This window comes from Triticum dicoccoides, chromosome 1A, assembly GCF_002162155.2.
Source record: "Triticum dicoccoides isolate Atlit2015 ecotype Zavitan chromosome 1A, WEW_v2.0, whole genome shotgun sequence".
In the NCBI taxonomy this organism is placed as follows: domain Eukaryota; kingdom Viridiplantae; phylum Streptophyta; class Magnoliopsida; order Poales; family Poaceae; genus Triticum; species Triticum dicoccoides.
The window spans coordinates 539,643,311-539,661,311 of NC_041380.1; the positions used below are offsets into that span (position 1 = coordinate 539,643,311).

General features: G+C 40.5%; 2 protein-coding genes across 4 annotated transcripts in view; one reads left to right on the forward strand and one right to left on the reverse strand.

The window, feature by feature from the left end:
- Positions 1-10,188: 10,188 nt before the first annotated feature.
- Positions 10,189-18,001, forward strand: part of LOC119287166 (cyclic phosphodiesterase-like) — a 10,041-nt gene continuing 2,228 nt past the window's right edge. The window contains exons 1-4 of one of the 3 annotated variants that reach the window (XR_005140759.1): positions 10,189-10,633; positions 10,779-10,833; positions 10,911-11,145; positions 16,906-17,093. Coding sequence is in view for 2 of the 3 variants with exons in the window: in XM_037566702.1 (XP_037422599.1) it covers positions 10,244-10,633; positions 10,779-10,833; positions 10,911-11,116 (651 nt within the window). In the remaining variant the exon portion in view is untranslated. Of the gene's footprint in view, positions 10,634-10,778; positions 10,834-10,910; positions 11,332-12,948; positions 14,508-16,905; positions 17,094-18,001 lie in introns of those variants that run through there. The other 2 variants (XM_037566702.1, XM_037566690.1) reach the window with 2 other exon arrangements.
- Positions 11,507-13,081, reverse strand: LOC119287185 (protein RICE FLOWERING LOCUS T 1-like). The gene is made up of 4 exons (XM_037566711.1): positions 12,884-13,081; positions 12,631-12,692; positions 12,453-12,493; positions 11,507-11,894 (listed from the first exon to the last, which is right to left on the reverse strand). The coding sequence occupies exons 1-4, from the start codon at positions 13,076-13,078 to the stop codon at positions 11,650-11,652; spliced, it is 543 nt and encodes a 180-aa protein (XP_037422608.1). The 5' UTR covers positions 13,079-13,081; the 3' UTR covers positions 11,507-11,649.

Sequence of the window (18,001 nt, forward strand, 5' to 3'; positions counted from 1 at the left end):
GCCCTAGAGGCAATAATAAAGTTTTTATTTTATATTTCCTTATATCACGATAAATTTTCATTATCCATGCTAGAATTGTATTAACTGGAAACTTGATACATGTGTGGATACATAGACAAAACAGTGTGTCCCTAGTAAGCCTCTACTAGACTAGCTCGTTAATCAAACATGGTTGAGTTTCCTAACCATAGACATGTGTTGTCATTTGATGAACGGGATCACATCATTAGGAGAATGATGTGATGGACAAGATCCATCCGTTAGCTTAGCATGTTGATCATTCAGTTTTATTGCTATTGCTTTCTTCATGTCAAATACATATTCCTTCGACTATGAGATTATGCAATTCCCGGATACCGGAGGAATACCTTGTGTGCTATCAAACGCCACAACGTAATTGGGTGATTATAAATATGCTCTACAGGTATCTCTGAAGGTGTTTGTTGGGTTGGCATAGATCGAGATTAGGATTTGTCACTCCGAGTATCAGAGAGGTATCTCTGGGCCCTCTCGGTAATGCAGATCATAATAAAGCCTTGCAAACAATGTGACTAATGAGTTAGTTGCGGGATGATGCATTACGGAACAAGTAAAGAGACTTGCTGGTAACGAAATTGAACTAGGTATGGAGATACCGATGTTCGAGTCTCGGGCAAGTAACATACCGATGACAAAGGGAATAACGTATGTTGTCCTTACGGTACGACCGATAAAGATCTTCATAGAATATGTGGGAACCAATATGAGAATCCAGGTTCTGCTATTGGTTATTGACCGGAGAGGTGTCTCAGTCATGTCTACATAGTTCTCGAACCCGTAGGGTCCGCACGCTTAACGTTCAATGACGATTTGTATTATATGAGTTATGTGATTTGGTGACCAAATGTTGTTCGGAGTCCCGGATGAGATCACAGACATGACGAGGAGTCTCAAAATGGTCGAGAGGTAAAGTTTCATATATAGGAGGATGGTATTTGGACATCGGAAGTGTTATGGGGGTACCGGGTATGTATCGGGTCACCGGAAGGGGTTCTGGGCAACCCCGGCAAAGATATGGGCCTTATTGGGCCAAGGGCGGGATAGACCAGCCCCTAGTGGGCTGGTGCGCCCCCATATAGACCGAATAGGAGGAGAGGGAAGGAGGGGAAGGGAGAAAGGAAAGGGGGGGATTCGGCTTCCCCCTTCCCTTCTCCCCCCTCTCTTTCCTTCCCCCTCCGGCACTTATGGAAGGGGGGAGGCCGACTTGTGGGAGGTGCCCAAGTAGGATTACTCCTACTTGGGGTGCCCCTTGTTGCCCCTCTCCCTCTCCCACCTATATATATGTGGGGGGCACCTCTAGAACACACAACATTGATTCCTAGCCGTGTGTGGCGCCCCCCTCCACAGTTTACGCCTCTGGTCATATTCACGTAGTGCTTAGGCAAAGCCCTGCGCGGATCACTTCACCATCACCGTCACCACGCCGTCGTGCTGACGGAACTCTCCCTCGACACTTTTCTGGATCAAGAGTTCGAGGGACGTCATCGAGCTAAACGTGTGCAGAACTCGGAGGTGTCGTACGTTTAGTGCTTGATCGGTCAGAACGAGAAGAAGTTCGACTACATCAACTGCGTTGTCAAACGCTTCCGCTTTCGGTCTACGAGGGTACGTGGACACACTCTCCCCCTCTCGTTGCTATGCATATCCTAGATTGATCTTGCGTGAGCATAGGAAATTTTTGAAATTGCATGCTACGTTTCCCAACAGCCTATATTCATGATCATTGCCTTAGATATCGTCATACTTTGCACTTTTCTATCAATTGCTCAACAGTAATTTGTTCACTCATCATATGCTATCTTCAAGAGAGAAGCCTCTAGTGATACCTATGCCCCCCAAACTTTGGTGGTATAATTAAAATTGCATGATTATACCACCAAAGTGATGCCGCTTTAAACACCAACATATTAACTAATGCCTACTACTAATTACCATTCAACCCTCTAAAAAATATAAGTGAAGCAAGAGAGTTCTAATAGTTTCTAACAGGACTACCACCTTGCTCTAACAAGTATAAGTGAAGTGATTCTATAAATGCAAGGACTATGGAGAAATCATTATGCACATTTATCAAGGTATCCCGACTTATTATGATAAAAAATAAAAATAAAAGAAAATGAAAACAAAAGATTCTCCAAGCATAACACATATCATGGGGACAAATAAAAATGTAGATCCAACTGAGATGAACCGATAGTTTTTTATGAAGAAAGGTGTGATGCCTACGGGGCAACCCCAAGCTTAGATGCATGAGACTTCTTGAAATATTACCTTGGGGTGCCTTGGTCATCCCCAAGATTAAGCTCTTGTATCTCTTTTATTCTTCTCATATCACAGTCTACCCTATGTCTTAAAAACTTCATCCACACAAAACTTTGCAAGAACTCGTGAGATATATTAGTATAAAATAAATTCAAACTGTAGTAAATTGACAAAACTATAATGCAAAATTATCTACTAAATGTCTACACATTTCTAACATCTCTAATCCCCAATAGAAACATTAAAGGAGCAAACATAAGCAATGCAACTATAATAACAATCTGCCAAAACATGAAAATCTATAAAGACAAAATTTATTGACATACTTCTATAACTCCAAAATTTATAAAACAAATACCGCATAACAGAGAACATATAAATGCTTACTGTGTCAAAATATGGGAGTTGACTCCCACCGTTTGATTAGCATGGAAGGTGGTAGGAACCAGGAGGGAATTATTTTAGTGATTACTTCTTAACCATCCATCATAACTTATGTCATCATTTCTTGGCTAACCCCCCATCGATTCCACTAACCAAACAAGGGAATAAACTTATCTGCCTAAATCTCTCGTTTAATTCACATTATATACCAAACAAAGGAGTATGAATACAATGACATCCCATGTGTAATCTCAATACAAATCCCTCTTCTAAACACCAGTTTCTCTTCCCAGTAGTTGCCCAACGTGTTGTCAGTATTTCCTTTTGACAAAAAGGCCAATTTTATTAATCAAATAATGGCAGTGTCATTTACAGGCATGGATGATACGAACATTAGCATCTCGTAACGCGTAGGATCCATAACTAAAATCTATTTTAACAAGGAAATTGGCTACCGCTTTTCCCCCTCATTTACGTAATTGAGAGGTCATCTTCCACAAGTATTTTTCTAACAAAATTTAAAGCACCTAGCGGTTTATTCTTGCGTCAGTTTTGAGATGATTAGCAAGCATCCAGTGCAACTATATTAACTTTACTCTGATTCTCTCAACAAGTGGCTGCTACTTCTTGAGCTTGCGTTGGTTTTTCCCTTGAAGAGGAAAGGGTGATGCAACAAAGTAGAGTAAGTATTTCCCTCAGTTTGAGAACCAAGGTATCAATCCAGTAGGAGACAACGAACAAGTCACTGAGTACCTGCATAAACAATCAAACTACTTGCACCCAACGCGATAAAGGGGTTGTCAATCCCTTCACTGTTACTTGCAAAAGTGAGATCTAATAGAGATAGATAAATGGTAAAGTAAATATTTTTCGTTTTTTTGGGTTTATAGATCGGAAAGTAAAAGATTGAAAAATAGTAGATCGGAAACTTATATGATGGAAAATAGACCCAGGGGCCATAGGTTTCACTAGAGGCTTCTCTCAATAGAAGATATTACGGTGGGTGAACAAATTACTGCCGATCAATTGATAAAAAAGCGCAAAGTTATGAAGATATCTAAGGCAATAATCATGAATATAGGCATCACGTCCGTGTCAAGCAGATCGACTCCTGCCCGCATCTACTACTATTACTCCACACATCGACCAACTCCTGCCTCCATCTAGAGTATTAAGTTCATGAAGAACAGAGTAACGCTTTAAGTAAGATGACATGATGTAGAGGAATAAACTCAAGCAATATGATGTAAACCCCATCTTTTTATCCTCGATGGAAACAATACAATACGTGCCTTGCTGCCCCTACTGTCATTGGGAAAGGAGACCGCAAGGTTGAACCCAAAGCTAAGCACTTCTCCCATTGCAAGAAAAACCAATCTAGTTGGCCAAACCAAATTGATAGTTCGAAGAGACTTGCAAAGATATCAAATCATGTATATAAGAATTCAGAGACGATTCAAATAATATTCATAGATAAGCTGATCATGAATCCACAATTCATCGGATCTCGGCGAACACACCGCAAAAGGTATTACATCAAATAGATCTCCAAGAACATCAATGAGAACATGGTATTGATGATCAAAGGGAGAGAAGAAGCCATCTAACTACTAGCTATGTACCCGTATGTCTGTGGTAAACTACTCACGCTTCGTAGGAAGGGCAATGGTGTTGATGTAGAAGCACTCCGTGATCGAATCCCCCTCCGGCAGGATGCTGGAAAAGGCCCCTATATGGGATCTCATGGGTAGAGAAGGTTGCGGTGGTGGAGAAGTGTTTTCGTGCCTCTCTCTGTTGGTTTTGAGATATATGAGAATATATAGGCGAAGAAAGTAGGTCGGCGGAGTCACGAGGGGCCCACAAGGGTGGGGGCGCGCCCTACCCCCCTGGGCGCGCCCTCCGTCCTTGTGGTCGCCTTGTGGATTCTCTGACTTGCACTCCAAATCCTCTAGATGTCTTCTGGTCCAAGAAAAGTCATCGTGAAAGTTTCATTCCATTTGGACTCCGTTTGGTAATCCTTTTCTACAAAATTCTAAAAGAAGGAAAAAACAGGAACTGGCACTAGGCTCTAGGTTAATAGGTTTGTCCCCAAAATAATATAAAATAGTATATTAATGCATATAAAACATCCAAAACAGATAATATAATAGCATGGAACAATAAAAAATTATAGATACGTTGGAGACGTATCAGTAGCTACACAAGCTTGTTATTTGTTAATCACTCCAGAAGGTGCCTCGATCTTAGGCTGGATTCAGATCTCGACTTTCTAAGACTCCCTAGTTGCTTAACATTTGTAAATATTAGGGTGATCAATCTAAGTGGTAGCACTAATCATGTTACATCAAGATTGGGACGCTCCACTTAAAAACATGTTGCTATATTGAATTCAAATTGTGCGAACCCGTGTGATGGTTGTGCTCTTTTTGGCATCGTTGCTATATTGTTAATGTGTTTTGTCGGCGGTAATTAGAGCTACGGAATGTGAGTAGAAGGGGTAAAGGAGTTTAAATCCATCACATGGCTAGGTGACATGGGAATTGATAAGAGATTGGGCATGGGAGTTGACTTCCACCGTTTTATTGGCATGGGAGGTGGTAGGAATCGGGAGGAAATTGTTTTAGTGATTACTTCTTAAGCATTCATCATAACTTATGTCATCATTTCTTGGCTAATATCCCATCAGTTCCACTAACCAAACAAGGGAAACAATTTATCTATCTAACTCTCGTGTTTAATTCCCATTAGATACCAAACAAAGGAGTATGAATACATCGACATCCCATGAGTAATCTCAATACAAATTCCTCCTCTACACACCCATTTTTCTTCCCAATAGTTGCCCAACATGTTGTTTTTGACAGAAAGGCCGATTTGATTTATCAAATGATGGTAGTGCCATTTACAGGTATATACGATATGAAGTCGAAGATATTAGCACCCCATAACACGAAAGATCTAGAACTGGGAAATATTTTAACAAAGCAATTGGCTACCACTTTTGCCCCTCGTTTACGTAATTGAAAGGTCATCTTCTTCAAGTCTATTGCTAAACAAAAGATCCTAGTGATGGTTGTGACTAGTAAGCATCCAACGCAGATGCATTGACTTTACTCTGATTCTCTCCACAAGTGGCTACATATGCTTGCTATTTGTTAATCACTCTAGAAGGTGCCTCGATCTCGGGCTAGATTCAGATCTTGACTATTCTAAGACTTTGTAATTGTGTAACATTTGTAAAAATTAGGGCGGTCAATCTAATGAAGTGGTAGCACCAATCATGTTACATCAAGATTGTGATGCTCCATTTAAAAACCCTTTAGTACATTGAATACAGACCACGCGTGCCCGTGTGATGGTTGTGCTCTTTTTCTTTGCATTGTTGCTATATTTTCAGTGTGTTTTGTCAGCACTAATTAGAGCTATGAAAAGGGGATAAAAAGGGTAAAGGAGTTTAAACCCGTCGTATGGCTAGGGGCGTGGGAATTGATAAAGATTGGGCATGAGACTTGACTCCCATCATTTTATTAGCATGGGAGGTTGTAGGAATTGGGAGGGAATTGTTTTAGTGTTCATTAATTTCTTAGCCATTCATCATAATTTATGTCAATATTTCTTGGTTAATCCCCATCAATTCCACTAACCAAACAAGTGAATAAACGTATCTTCCTAACTCTCGCGGATTTTGTTCATCAAATAATGGCGGTGTCATTTATACATAATGATGATATAAAGTGAAAGCAATTAGAATCTCATATCATGGAGGATCTAGAACTGGAAACTATTTTCACAAGGCAATCAACTACTGCCTAGGACTATTGGTTACATAATCCAAAGGTTAGTGTTCCTCAAGTCTTCTGCTAAACCAAAGCACCTATCAGTTTTTGTCGCCTCGGCTATGATATAATTAGAAAGCATTGAGCATAGCTGCATTGAATTTACTATGATGATCTCCACAAGTGGTTACACAAGCTTGTTGTTTCTGGATCACTCCAACAGGTGCCTCGTTATCTGGCTAGATTCAGAGCTCAACTGTTCTAAGAATCCCTTGTAACATTTGTAAATATTAGGGAGATCAATCTAATGAAGTGGTAGCACCAATTTGGTTATATCAAGATTGGGATGCTCCATTTAGAACTCGTTGCTGCATTGAATTTGGATCATGCGTGGACAAATGATGGTTGTGCTGTTTTTTTACACCGTTACTATATTGTCAATGTATTTTGTCAGAGATAATTAGAGCTATGGAATGGGGATCGAAGGTGTAAAGGAATTGAAATCCACCGTATGGCTAAAGAACGTAGGAATTGAAAAGATATTAGGGGTGGGAGTGAACTCCCATTGTTTTATTAGCATGCCAGGTGGTAGGAATTTGGAGGGAATTATTTCAGTGATTACTTCTTAACTATTCATTATAACTTATATCATCATTTCTTGGCCAACCCCCCATCTATTCTAGTAACCAAACAAGGGAATAAACTTATCTGCCTAACTCTCTCATTTAATTAACATTGGATACCGAACATAGGAGTATGTATACAACAACATCCCTTGTGTAACCTTAATACAACTTCCTCTTCCAAACAACCATTTGTCTTCCCAAGTTGCCAAACTTGTTGTGTCTTTTTTGTTACAGAAAGGCCAATTTTATTCATCAAATAATGGTAGTGTAATTTACATGTATCGATGATATAAAGTGGAAGATATTAGCATCTCATATCATGGAGGATCTAGAACCGAAAACTATTTACACAAGGCAATCAGCTACTGCTTATCCCTCTCGGTTACATAATCGAAAGGTCAGTCTTCCTCAAGTCTTTTGCTAAATGAAAGCACCTACCGGTTCTTGCCGCCTTGGCTACAATATGATTAGCAAGCATCCAGCATAGCTGCATTGACTTTACTTTGATTCTCTCACAAGTGGCTACACAAGCTTGTTGTTTATTAATCACTCCGGTAGGTGCCTCATTCTCTGGCTAGATTCAGATCTCAACTATTCTAAGATTCCTAATTGCGTAACATTTGTAAATATTTGGGTGATCAATCTAATGCAATGGTATCACCAAATTGGTTATATTAAGATTGGGATGCTCCATTTAAAAACTCGTTGCTACATTGAGTTCGGATTGTACGTACCCTTGTGGTGGTTGTTCTCTTTTTTGGCTTCACTAATATATTGCCAATGTATTTTGTCAGAGGTAATTATAGCTATGAAATGGGAATCTAAGGTGTAAAGGAATTTAAATCCACTTTATGGCTAAAGGGCGTATGAATTGAAAAGAGATTAAGGATGGGAGTTGACTCCCATCGTTTGTTAGCATGGGAGGTGGTAGGAATTGGGAGGGAATTGTTTAAGTATTACTTCTTATCATAACTTATGTCACCATTTCTTGGCTAATCCCCCATCAATTCCACTAACCAAACAAGGGAATAAACTTGTGTGCCTAACTCTCTCATTTAATTAACATCAGATGTCGAACAAAGGGAGTATGAATACAACAACATCTCATGTGTAATCTCAACACAACTTCCTCTTCTAAACACCCATTTCTCTTCCTAAGTTGCCAAATGTGTTGCGTTTTTTTGACAGAAAGGCCGATTTTATTCAACAAAAAATGGGAGTGTCATTTACATGTACCGATGATATAAAGTGGAAGGTGTTAGCATCTCATATCACGGAGGATCTAGAAACGAAAACTATTTTCACAAGGCAAACAGCTACCGCTGACGCCTCTGGGTTACGTAATTGAAAGGTCAGTCTTCCTAAAGTCTTTTGCTAAACTAAAGCACCTATCGGTTGTTCCTGCCTCGGCTCCGAGATGATTAGCAAGCATCCAGCACAGCTGCATCGACTTTACTATGATTCTCTCCACAAGTGGCCATACAAGCTTGTTGTTTATTAGTCGCTTCACTAGGTGCGTCGACCTTTGGCTAGATCCAGATCTCAACTATTCTAAGACTTCCTAATTGCATAACATTTGTAAATATTAGGGTGATCAATTTAATGAAGTGGTAGCACCAATTTCGTTGCATCAAGATTGAGATGCTCCATTTAAAAAACCGTTGCTGCATTGAATTCGGATCGCGCGTACTAGTGTGATGGTTGTGCTCTTTTTTAGGCATTGTTGCCATGTTGTCAATGTGTTTTGTCTGGGGTAATTCAAGCAACAGAATGAGAATCGAAGGGGTAAAGAAGTTTAAATCCATCGTATGGCGAGGTGGCGTGGGAATTGATAAGAGATTAGGCATGGTACTTGATTCCCACCTTCTATTAGCAATTTAGCATGGAAGATGGTATGATTTGGGAGGGAATTATTTCAGTGATTACTTCTTAATCGTTCGTCATAACCTGTCATCATTTCTTGGCTAATCCCTCATCGGTTCCACTAATCAAAGAAGAAAATAAACTTATCTACCTAACTCTCTTATTTAACTACTATTAGCCAAACAAAGGAGTATGGATACATCGGATGTGTAATCTCGATGCAACTTCCTCTTCTAAATACCCATGTCTCTTCCCAATAATCGCAAGTTATTTTTGACAGAAAGGCTGATTTTATTCATCAAAGAACAACAATACAAATACCAATGATATAAAGTAAAGAATATTAGTACTTCATACCGTCGAGGATCTAGAACTAAAAACTATTTTAACACTGCAATCAGTTGCTGCTTTCGCCCCTTGTTTACACAATCGAAAGTCGTATTTCTCAAGTCTTTTGTTAGACCAAAGCACCTATCGGTGGTTGCGGGCTCCGAGATGATTAACAAGCATCCAAAGTGGCTACATTGACTTTACTTGATTCTCTTCACAAGTGGCTACAAGCTTACAGTTTGTTAATGCCTTGATCATATCTCGACTATTCTAATTCTAAGTAATTTTACGAACATCAATTTTTAGGACATGGTTCCACATCCACCTGTTATGAATAGTAAATTAAAAAACAAAAAGAAAAGAAAATTCTGAATCATTTTTGCAGTATACCTGGTCGACCATCTACTCGAGTATGAAGTTTCACAAAGAAATGACACCCATAGCATTCTAGGACACCCATAGCATTCTGGTCCTTCATGAAATTCCATACTCGAGTAGAATGGTCGACCAAGTTTGATATCTCAAAATTTCAGATTCTTTTTGAATTTTTTTAGTACTTTCTTTGAATTTACTATTCATATGGGTGTGCGTGAAACCATGTTTACACGTGTATTTTCAGTATTTCTTTAGGCTCTGTTTAGGACATATCTAAATATGACATGATATCTACTAGTATGTTTGTTGTCTATTTCTTTTTGTTTCAGTTTCTTTTGTCCTTATTGTTGTGTTATTTGTGGGAGCTTAGATGTGACATCCTTAAAAAACATCTAGATGAAATTAGACAAACTGTTTTTTTACTTTCTATATAATCGTGTAACATTGGTGATCCTGGTGCGTTCGCGGCTTCCGTCTGCCAGTGGCCCCACCAGCTCCATTTGAAAACTCCCACAGTCAGTGTCCCGTCTGCCGGTGGAGGATCTAGAACAAATCGCAGCACCGGCTCCATTAATCTACTCTGCGGTGATGATCGCCTCTTCAGCAAAGCATATTCCGCTTCCCACCCCGCATTTCGCCAAGCCCAAGCGCCACCGCCGCTCAGGCCCAGCCCGCATGGACCCCACCGACCAGTCGCCGGAGGAGGTGTACTCCGTGTGGGCCCTCCCGCCGGAGCCCGTCCGCGACCGCCTCCGCGGCCTCATGGCCGGCCTCCGCGCCGCGCACGGCGGCCCGCCCTTCGAGCCGCACGCCACCGTCGTCGGCGCCGTGCGCATGCGCCGCCCCGCCGCAATCCAGGCCCTCCGCGCCGCCGCCGTCGCCGCCGGCGTCGCCCCCTACACCGCCCGCGTCACCGGCGTCGCCCGCGGCGACTTCTTCTACCAGTGCGTCTACCTCCTCCTCGAGCCCACCCCCGAGGTCAGCCCCCTACCTTTAATCCCTCCTCTGTTCCTTCCCCAAACGCGATTCGAGAGGTCGATGCGTTCTGAGAGGTGTGGTTTGCACAACGTTTCGATTATTTGCTCTGCACTTCTGCTTATGCCAAGTTATCTGAATGTTGCAGGTGATCCAGACAAGCGACCACTTCTGCGCCCACTTCGGGTTTCAGAGATCAACCCGTGAGTGTACCTGTATTTTGATCCTGAAACATTGACAAGTTGATGACAATCGATTCATGGTTTTTACACGATTGCAGCATATATGCCACATGTAAGTCTCCTGTATGGGGATCTAACAGACGAAGAGAAGGAAGCAGCAAGGAAGAAAGTAGAGGAAATGGACAGTGAAATTTCTGGACTGCAGTTTGAGATCTCCGAGCTCGCACTTTATCGAACGGATACTGAGGATAAAAGCTTGGAGTCCTGGGAACTGGTGGAGGTATGCCACCTTGGGAGGAAGTGATCGGTTCCTCCCGATGATATGCTTCTGCTGTAAGTTGTGACTGCTCTTGGGGTCTTGTAATATTATGTTTTCACTTTTAAGTGTTTGATGTAATGATGTGAATGTCCAGCACCCCTGTTGCTTTGAATAAGGAATAATGCGAACATTGGACATACCTTGGGGTTTACTTTGCCACTTGTGGGCTCTAAAATATCTTGGGCTTTCTTTCAAAAATACCTTTGATAATTTACAGTGTGTTGATTTATTTAATAGAACTTGTTGAAATGCAAAGCAGGTGCTCAGAACTATAAACTAGTTGAGCTTAACTAATATTGTAAAAGCCTGAGTTTATCTTTTGTATTCCCACAAGAATACTCTCCGTGATCAGATGATTAACAAATGACTGAGATATATCCCATCAAGCTCATCATAGCTGAAGATGCATATAATGCTGCATATTTAGATGATACAGGGTATTCTATATGCTACACATTATTTGTGATGCAACACTACGGTGCAGCATACAATGGTCTTTACTCTGTAGTATCTAATCTCTACTCCCCTTGAGAACTTTCTGGCCTAAACCTTCTTCCACCTGATCCACCTTCCCTTTGACAGTTGAAATATGAGACAGCCACAATATTGAGGTGGTGCTGCCGTGCAAAGTTCCTGCAGCTGAAGTTGTGTCGCACGTCTGGTGCAAAAACTGTACCCCTGCCTAGTTGCTGGAACAGCACAAATACCATCCGATGGATACCAGATCTGGGTTCTGGTCTTTCATAAACTACAAGCTCTTGGCCTGCAAGAGCACCCTAATATTAATTAGTTTAGAGTTTCAAAAGTAATTCAACTTGGTGGAAATATCTAGTTATTTATCTGCAACGTAGTCTACTTTGTTCAGTTCTAGGCAAATAGGTGTCTTCTAATATAATCTTCATGTATAGGGGGTAACCTTTGTTCTGCTGTATATGTTAGTTGGTAGAAAAATATATCATAAAACTCTTCAAAACCAGTATAAGATTGAATGATATTAATTGATCGCATGAATTTTGTGTTTGTACACGTGAAAAATAAATCAAGTATAAATAGTATAGATAGAAAAAGGAAATTCATGAGTATACCACTGTTTAAGAGTTCTTGCTTCTTTAGGCTGTACATACAAATGTCATTTTACCCTGTTTATAGTTATTCTTTGTCATGGTTTAAGATATCTTGGCGTTAACGATGGGCTATATTAGAATTAACTTGTATGGAGTCATTTGAGGGAAAGAACTTAACATGGCCTGATTTCTGCATCCACAAAATTCAGCTAAAACCAAAAATCACATTGAACAAATTGTTATGCATGACATCATACCAAAGCTGGCACCAGTTGTTGCAGGGATGTCTGACACCATCCTACACAGGAGTGGAGATATATCGTAATCAGGGCAAATTAAATAGGAAGCATATATCAAAAGTTTCGGGGCAGAAAACAGATGGGTGGAGGGTTTGGAATCGAATTAGCGAGAAAGAACATGTTGCATTTGATTTACCAGTGCAAGTACTCCCTTAGTGATGGGTGACTTGGGCTTGGGGCGTCTGGATCCACCAATATCTTTTGAAGTCAAAGACAAACTCAAAAAAGTTAACATATGATTCGTTTGAGTTTGCTAGGAGTAAACTAATCATCTATGAGACATTTTCCTTCTATGGGCTTCCTTCACAGTTATACTAACAAACCACGTAAAAGAGTGAAATAACCAAAGGATTTGCATATATTGTCCACTACTAGAGTTAGAAGCTTACCAGGGTGTAGAGAACTCTCATGTCACTGCCACTGATATCAACTCGTGGCTTGCTTACAATTGCAGATGGTCTTAGCTCAGCACCTGCCAGGACTAGCCTATTGTTGTAAGCTATCCTGAGTGGAACAGTTGATGTAAATGGATCAAGCACATCTTGTAGAACATGGGCCACAACCAATGGATCCGCTGCCGACATATACTGGAGGACTACCAGTTAACAGCCTTAGCCTTTGTCTGTTATTGTGCCTAGCTCTCTACAGACCTGAAACAAATTGTGTCTATGTATGACCTACTTGCACGAACTACTTGTATTGTGCGATGAGGGTTGTCTTATTCACCTTTCAAAAGTTTTGATACTAGCGTCATGTTGTGCGTCACCTGTACGTAACGTCATTGATATTTGTCGATTAGATCCTGTACTTTATGGAGTGGTCGGGCCGTAGATATTTTGACATGCATGCTAAAGCCATCCTATTATTAGCATGGCTGTGGTATACTGGGACGAGCTTGTGAATTGTAAACGATAGTTAGCGCATTCCTTTGGTCACAACCTCTTTGGAGATAATGGGTACCATATTTCTGAACCTAACAATGTAGTGACGCTGAACATGTAGGTGTACTTAACATGCTTAGGTTCTTCATTTCAACTGCATGCTTACTGGTATTAAGTACTTTCCCTTGTATTTTTTTTAGATATCTGCTGACATTGTTTTCTTGTTGGCATGTAATGCATTTGCACAGCATTAAAAGATTTTTTCCCTTCTGAAAACTCATATTCCTTATAGCTTAGGGTCATTATTTTATTCAAAATCAGGGATTACATAAAATGGACTAGTAGGAATGGAAAACATATGCTTGCAACCCACTTAATTGCACTCAGGCCAGGAGCCTGCTCATGTCACTGTTGTTTACAAAGTGAATTTTTTCTACCGTGACCTGCCAAGTTGCAGCAATACTGTATGTTGGAACAGGGCCATCACTCTTCTACTTATTGCCGAAAAAATGAGCTGCATGCATCTTCTTGAAGCCACTGTTATGTTCTGTGCAACTTTTAGCAAAGATCTAAGGTAGTTTGTCTAGACCAGCACTAGCTTAATCATTGCATCTCTTCACTGTGTTGCTGATATTGCTTATTTAAGGTAGTTTGCTTTTGTGTTGGCTTTATTTTTAACCGTGCCTTAAAAATAGTTATCCAGCGCAGTAGGCCATCATGTATTTTAGTATTTCTTTTGCCAGTTTTCTACAATACAATTCTGTTATATTCTTTTTCTAGTGGAACCATTCAGTTTTATTCAATAGGCTCGCCTATCCATACATAAGGATGCAAGTTTGGGCTGATGGCCAACCAACAACCCATCTAGCTATTTGCTATTGTGCACAAAGTAAACTATTGGTTAGGTACCTGCAGAAGTATCAGCTAAGTAGAAGTATACCATTAGTTAGATAAAACAGCCCGTGGGTCCGTTCACTTGCATCCCTACAGGACTATAGCACGATTTCTGAACTACCTGCGGATATTATTTATATGGCATATGGAAAGTTTTGTAGAAACTTTGCAAAGTTGACTGCTACGTGTATTCATTTGATGATAAGGATTCTTTTTACTGCCCTGGGATAGCAAAGTAGAATCCACTTACTGCTCCGCAATAGCAAAATAGAATCCACTTGTTCCTTCTTCACATGGGTGGGGGTGGGGTGGGTGGGGGGGTAAATATGAATATATACCTTGTTTACCTCAGGCTGTCCTCCATATCAGCTAGTGATACCGAAGAGACATCACATTACATGCTAGAAAAACATATAGGGATTCTTTGATTCAAAGGAATTTTATAGGCTCTTTCGGGGATTTTGTTCTGTAGGAAAAAAAATCTACAATTGTTGTTTGATTCGCAGGATTGAAATCCTTAGGAATTTTTTCTTAGGTTTCATTTGCATTCTATTTGTTTTTCCTGTGTTTGCAAACATTCTTTGATCAGAATTCCCATAGTTTTCCTATCCTATAGGATTCAAGAGGACATGCCACTTAAATCATAGGTTTTTTATATTCCTACTTTCTGAGGCCCCACAAGCAGACTGAGATATACCCATTGTACTTGTATATGCCCTTGTGGTTTTAGTGGTTCCCTATATAGGCAAAATATCTGGTTTGATACTCCCATGCTCAAACCAAAGAAGATTTGTGCTCCTTACATATCCTCGGTGACTGAAACATAAAAGGAGAAACGCGCATCTCTTTTGTCAAGATAACAATGTTCCCTTCCCAGAAGGCATAAGATTGAATAGGAAAATGTTTTGAATATTCCTTTCATCTTTTTGACAATGTTCACCTTTTAGTGCCAAGCTAGCTGTGTTGCGTTGTACATTTTGCTAGTCCAACTTTGATCCTATACTTGTTTAGCGAATAGAGAAAAATCGGATGGATGTGTGACCATCTCGAAATTACGTAAGTAATATCATTTTTCTTGCTTATGTCGAATTGTGTGTGACCAGACGGATCTGTGTCTGGTGAGGGCGACTACAAGGATTGCAAATTAGGTATATTGTCATATGCGTCTCAATTTTCCATGGAGATCCGGGGGCATTCGATGTGGGTATGGTTGCATGACATGGAAAACAATCCAATCTGACGCTTGGTTTACCAGATGAACCACTTGGGATAGATTTGTTCTCCAAGTTGGAGGCCGTATTGCTAGTACCTGATTGAACTGGTATCAATTGGCGTTCCATTTGACTCTGTGCTTTCCTGGTGAAAGAGATTCAGAGATTGAACTGTTTTGGTGGCCTTCTGTGCCGTCGTGAAGCGCGCTCTTTAGGTCTTTCATGTAGAAAAACTCCCAGCTTAGGCTTTACTTTGAGTTCTGCACGTAAAGGATGCTGGTACTTTCTGTTGTTCCGTTATCTCAATGATAGTGGAATCCGGCCATCGTGGCCGTTTGACAAAAAGAGAAAAAAATGAATGCCCTGTATCAGAATGATCATCAGTTTCTCCCGAACGATGGAGCCTCAAAACTGAAGATGATACTTGCAGCGCACTCTGTTTTCAGATGTATAATATATGTGTTTTTGTTTGACACTCAGCCTTTCCTTTTTTGTGTATCTTTGGCTGGACTAAGCCGGTGATGAAATCCTTTGGGGTCCTTTTTGATTCAAAGGATTTTCATAGGAATTATGAAGGATTAGAATATTTAGGAAATTTCTTTTATGTTGGTCGTTTGATTTGTAGGATTGAACCATACAGAATTTTTTCCTAAATATAATTTTTGTACTGCATTTCATAGAAAATTTAGCGTCCACTCAAAGCTTTTGGAAAGAATACTTTATTTTAGTGTCAGACGATCAAACAAACCAAAATCATAATGGATTCAAACCTGACATAGGAATCCTATGTTTATGTTTTGACATTACTAAGCAAAGAGGCCCTTGATCCGTGAAGTTGGAAGGAACCTGTGTGAAGTGTGATTGGTCATTTTCCTTGTGCATGCCAGCCAGCATGGGACGGTTGCTGGTGGATGCGTGAACTACTTGTATTGCGCGACGGGGGGTGTCTTATTCACCTTTCAAAAGTTTTGATACTAGCCTCATGTCATGTGTCACCTGTATACACGTAACATCCTTCATATTTATCGATTTGGTCCTGAATTTTATGGAATAGTCAGGCTGTAGATATTTTGGCATGCATGTTTAAGCCATCTGATTATTAGCATTGCTGCGGAATACTGAACAAGCTTGTGAACTGTGGGTGATTTTAGCGCATTCCTTTGGTTGCAACCTCTTTGGACATAATCCATATAATTCTGGACCTAACAGTGTAGTGGCACTGAACATCTAGGTGTACTTAACGTGTTTACGCTCTTCATTCCAACTGCACATTTAGTCATACTAAGTGTACCTTTTTTTTCTTGGTACTTTGTTTAGATATCTTCGGATATTGTTTTGTTGTTGGCTTGTAATGCACAACAGATTTTTCCCATCTGAAAACTCATTTTCCTTATATCTTAGGGTCATTATTCCATTCTAATTCAGGGATTACAGAAATGGACTGGTAGGAACAGGAAAACATATGCTTGCAACCCACTTAATTGCACTCAGGGGATAGAGCCTTGTCACGGCAATATTGTTTACAGGGTGAATTGTTTCTGCTGGGTCCTGCCAAGTTGCGGCGATACTCTATATTGGAACAGGGCCACCACTCTTTTGATATCGACAAAAAGGTGCGCTGCATGCAACTTCTTGAAGCCTTTATTATGTTCTGTGCAAGTTTTAGCAAAGATCTAAGGTAGTTTGTCTAGATTAGCTTAATCTTGTTTCCTCTTCACTGTGTTACTGCTATTATTTAACATATTCCAACAATCTTTGCTCTTGTGTTGGTTTGATTTTTAACCTTGCCTTAAAAATAGTTATGCAGCACTGCAGGCCATGCCCAAACTTTAGTACTTACTTACTTACTTACGAAGCCTTTTATCCCAAACAAGTTGGGGTAGGCTAGATATGAAACCCTTTCACGAGGACTTCCCAGGAGGTCACCCATCCTAGTACTACTATCGCCCAAATGGGTTTCATACCCAAAAGACTGGCTAGTTTTTACGTTGGCTCGCCAAGCCTATCACAACCCTTAGATATGAAACCCTTTCACGAGGACTTCCTAGGAGGTCACCCATCCTAGTACTATTCTCGCTCAAATGGGTTTCATACCTATGGGACTGGCTAGTTTTTACGTTGGCTCGCCAAGCCTATCACAACCCTCCTCCTTTACCCGGGCTTGGGACCGGCTATGCCTAGAAGACATAGGCGGAGTTATGCCCAAACTTTAGTGTTTTAGTATTTTCAGCCAGTTTCCTATAAGGATGAAAGTTTGAGCTGATTGGGCCAACTCAACAACCCATTCAGTTATTTGCTACCTGCACAAAGTAAACTATCAGTTGAGTAGAAGTATATCATTAGTCAGATAAAACAGGTCGTGGGCCCGTATGCACAATGCCTAAACTACCTCCGAATATCATTGACATGGCATATGAAAAGTTCCGTAGAAAGTTGACAAAGTTGACTGCTACGTGTATTCATGTGATGATAAGGATTCTATTTACTGCTCTGCGATAGCAAAGTCGAATCCAGTTCGTCC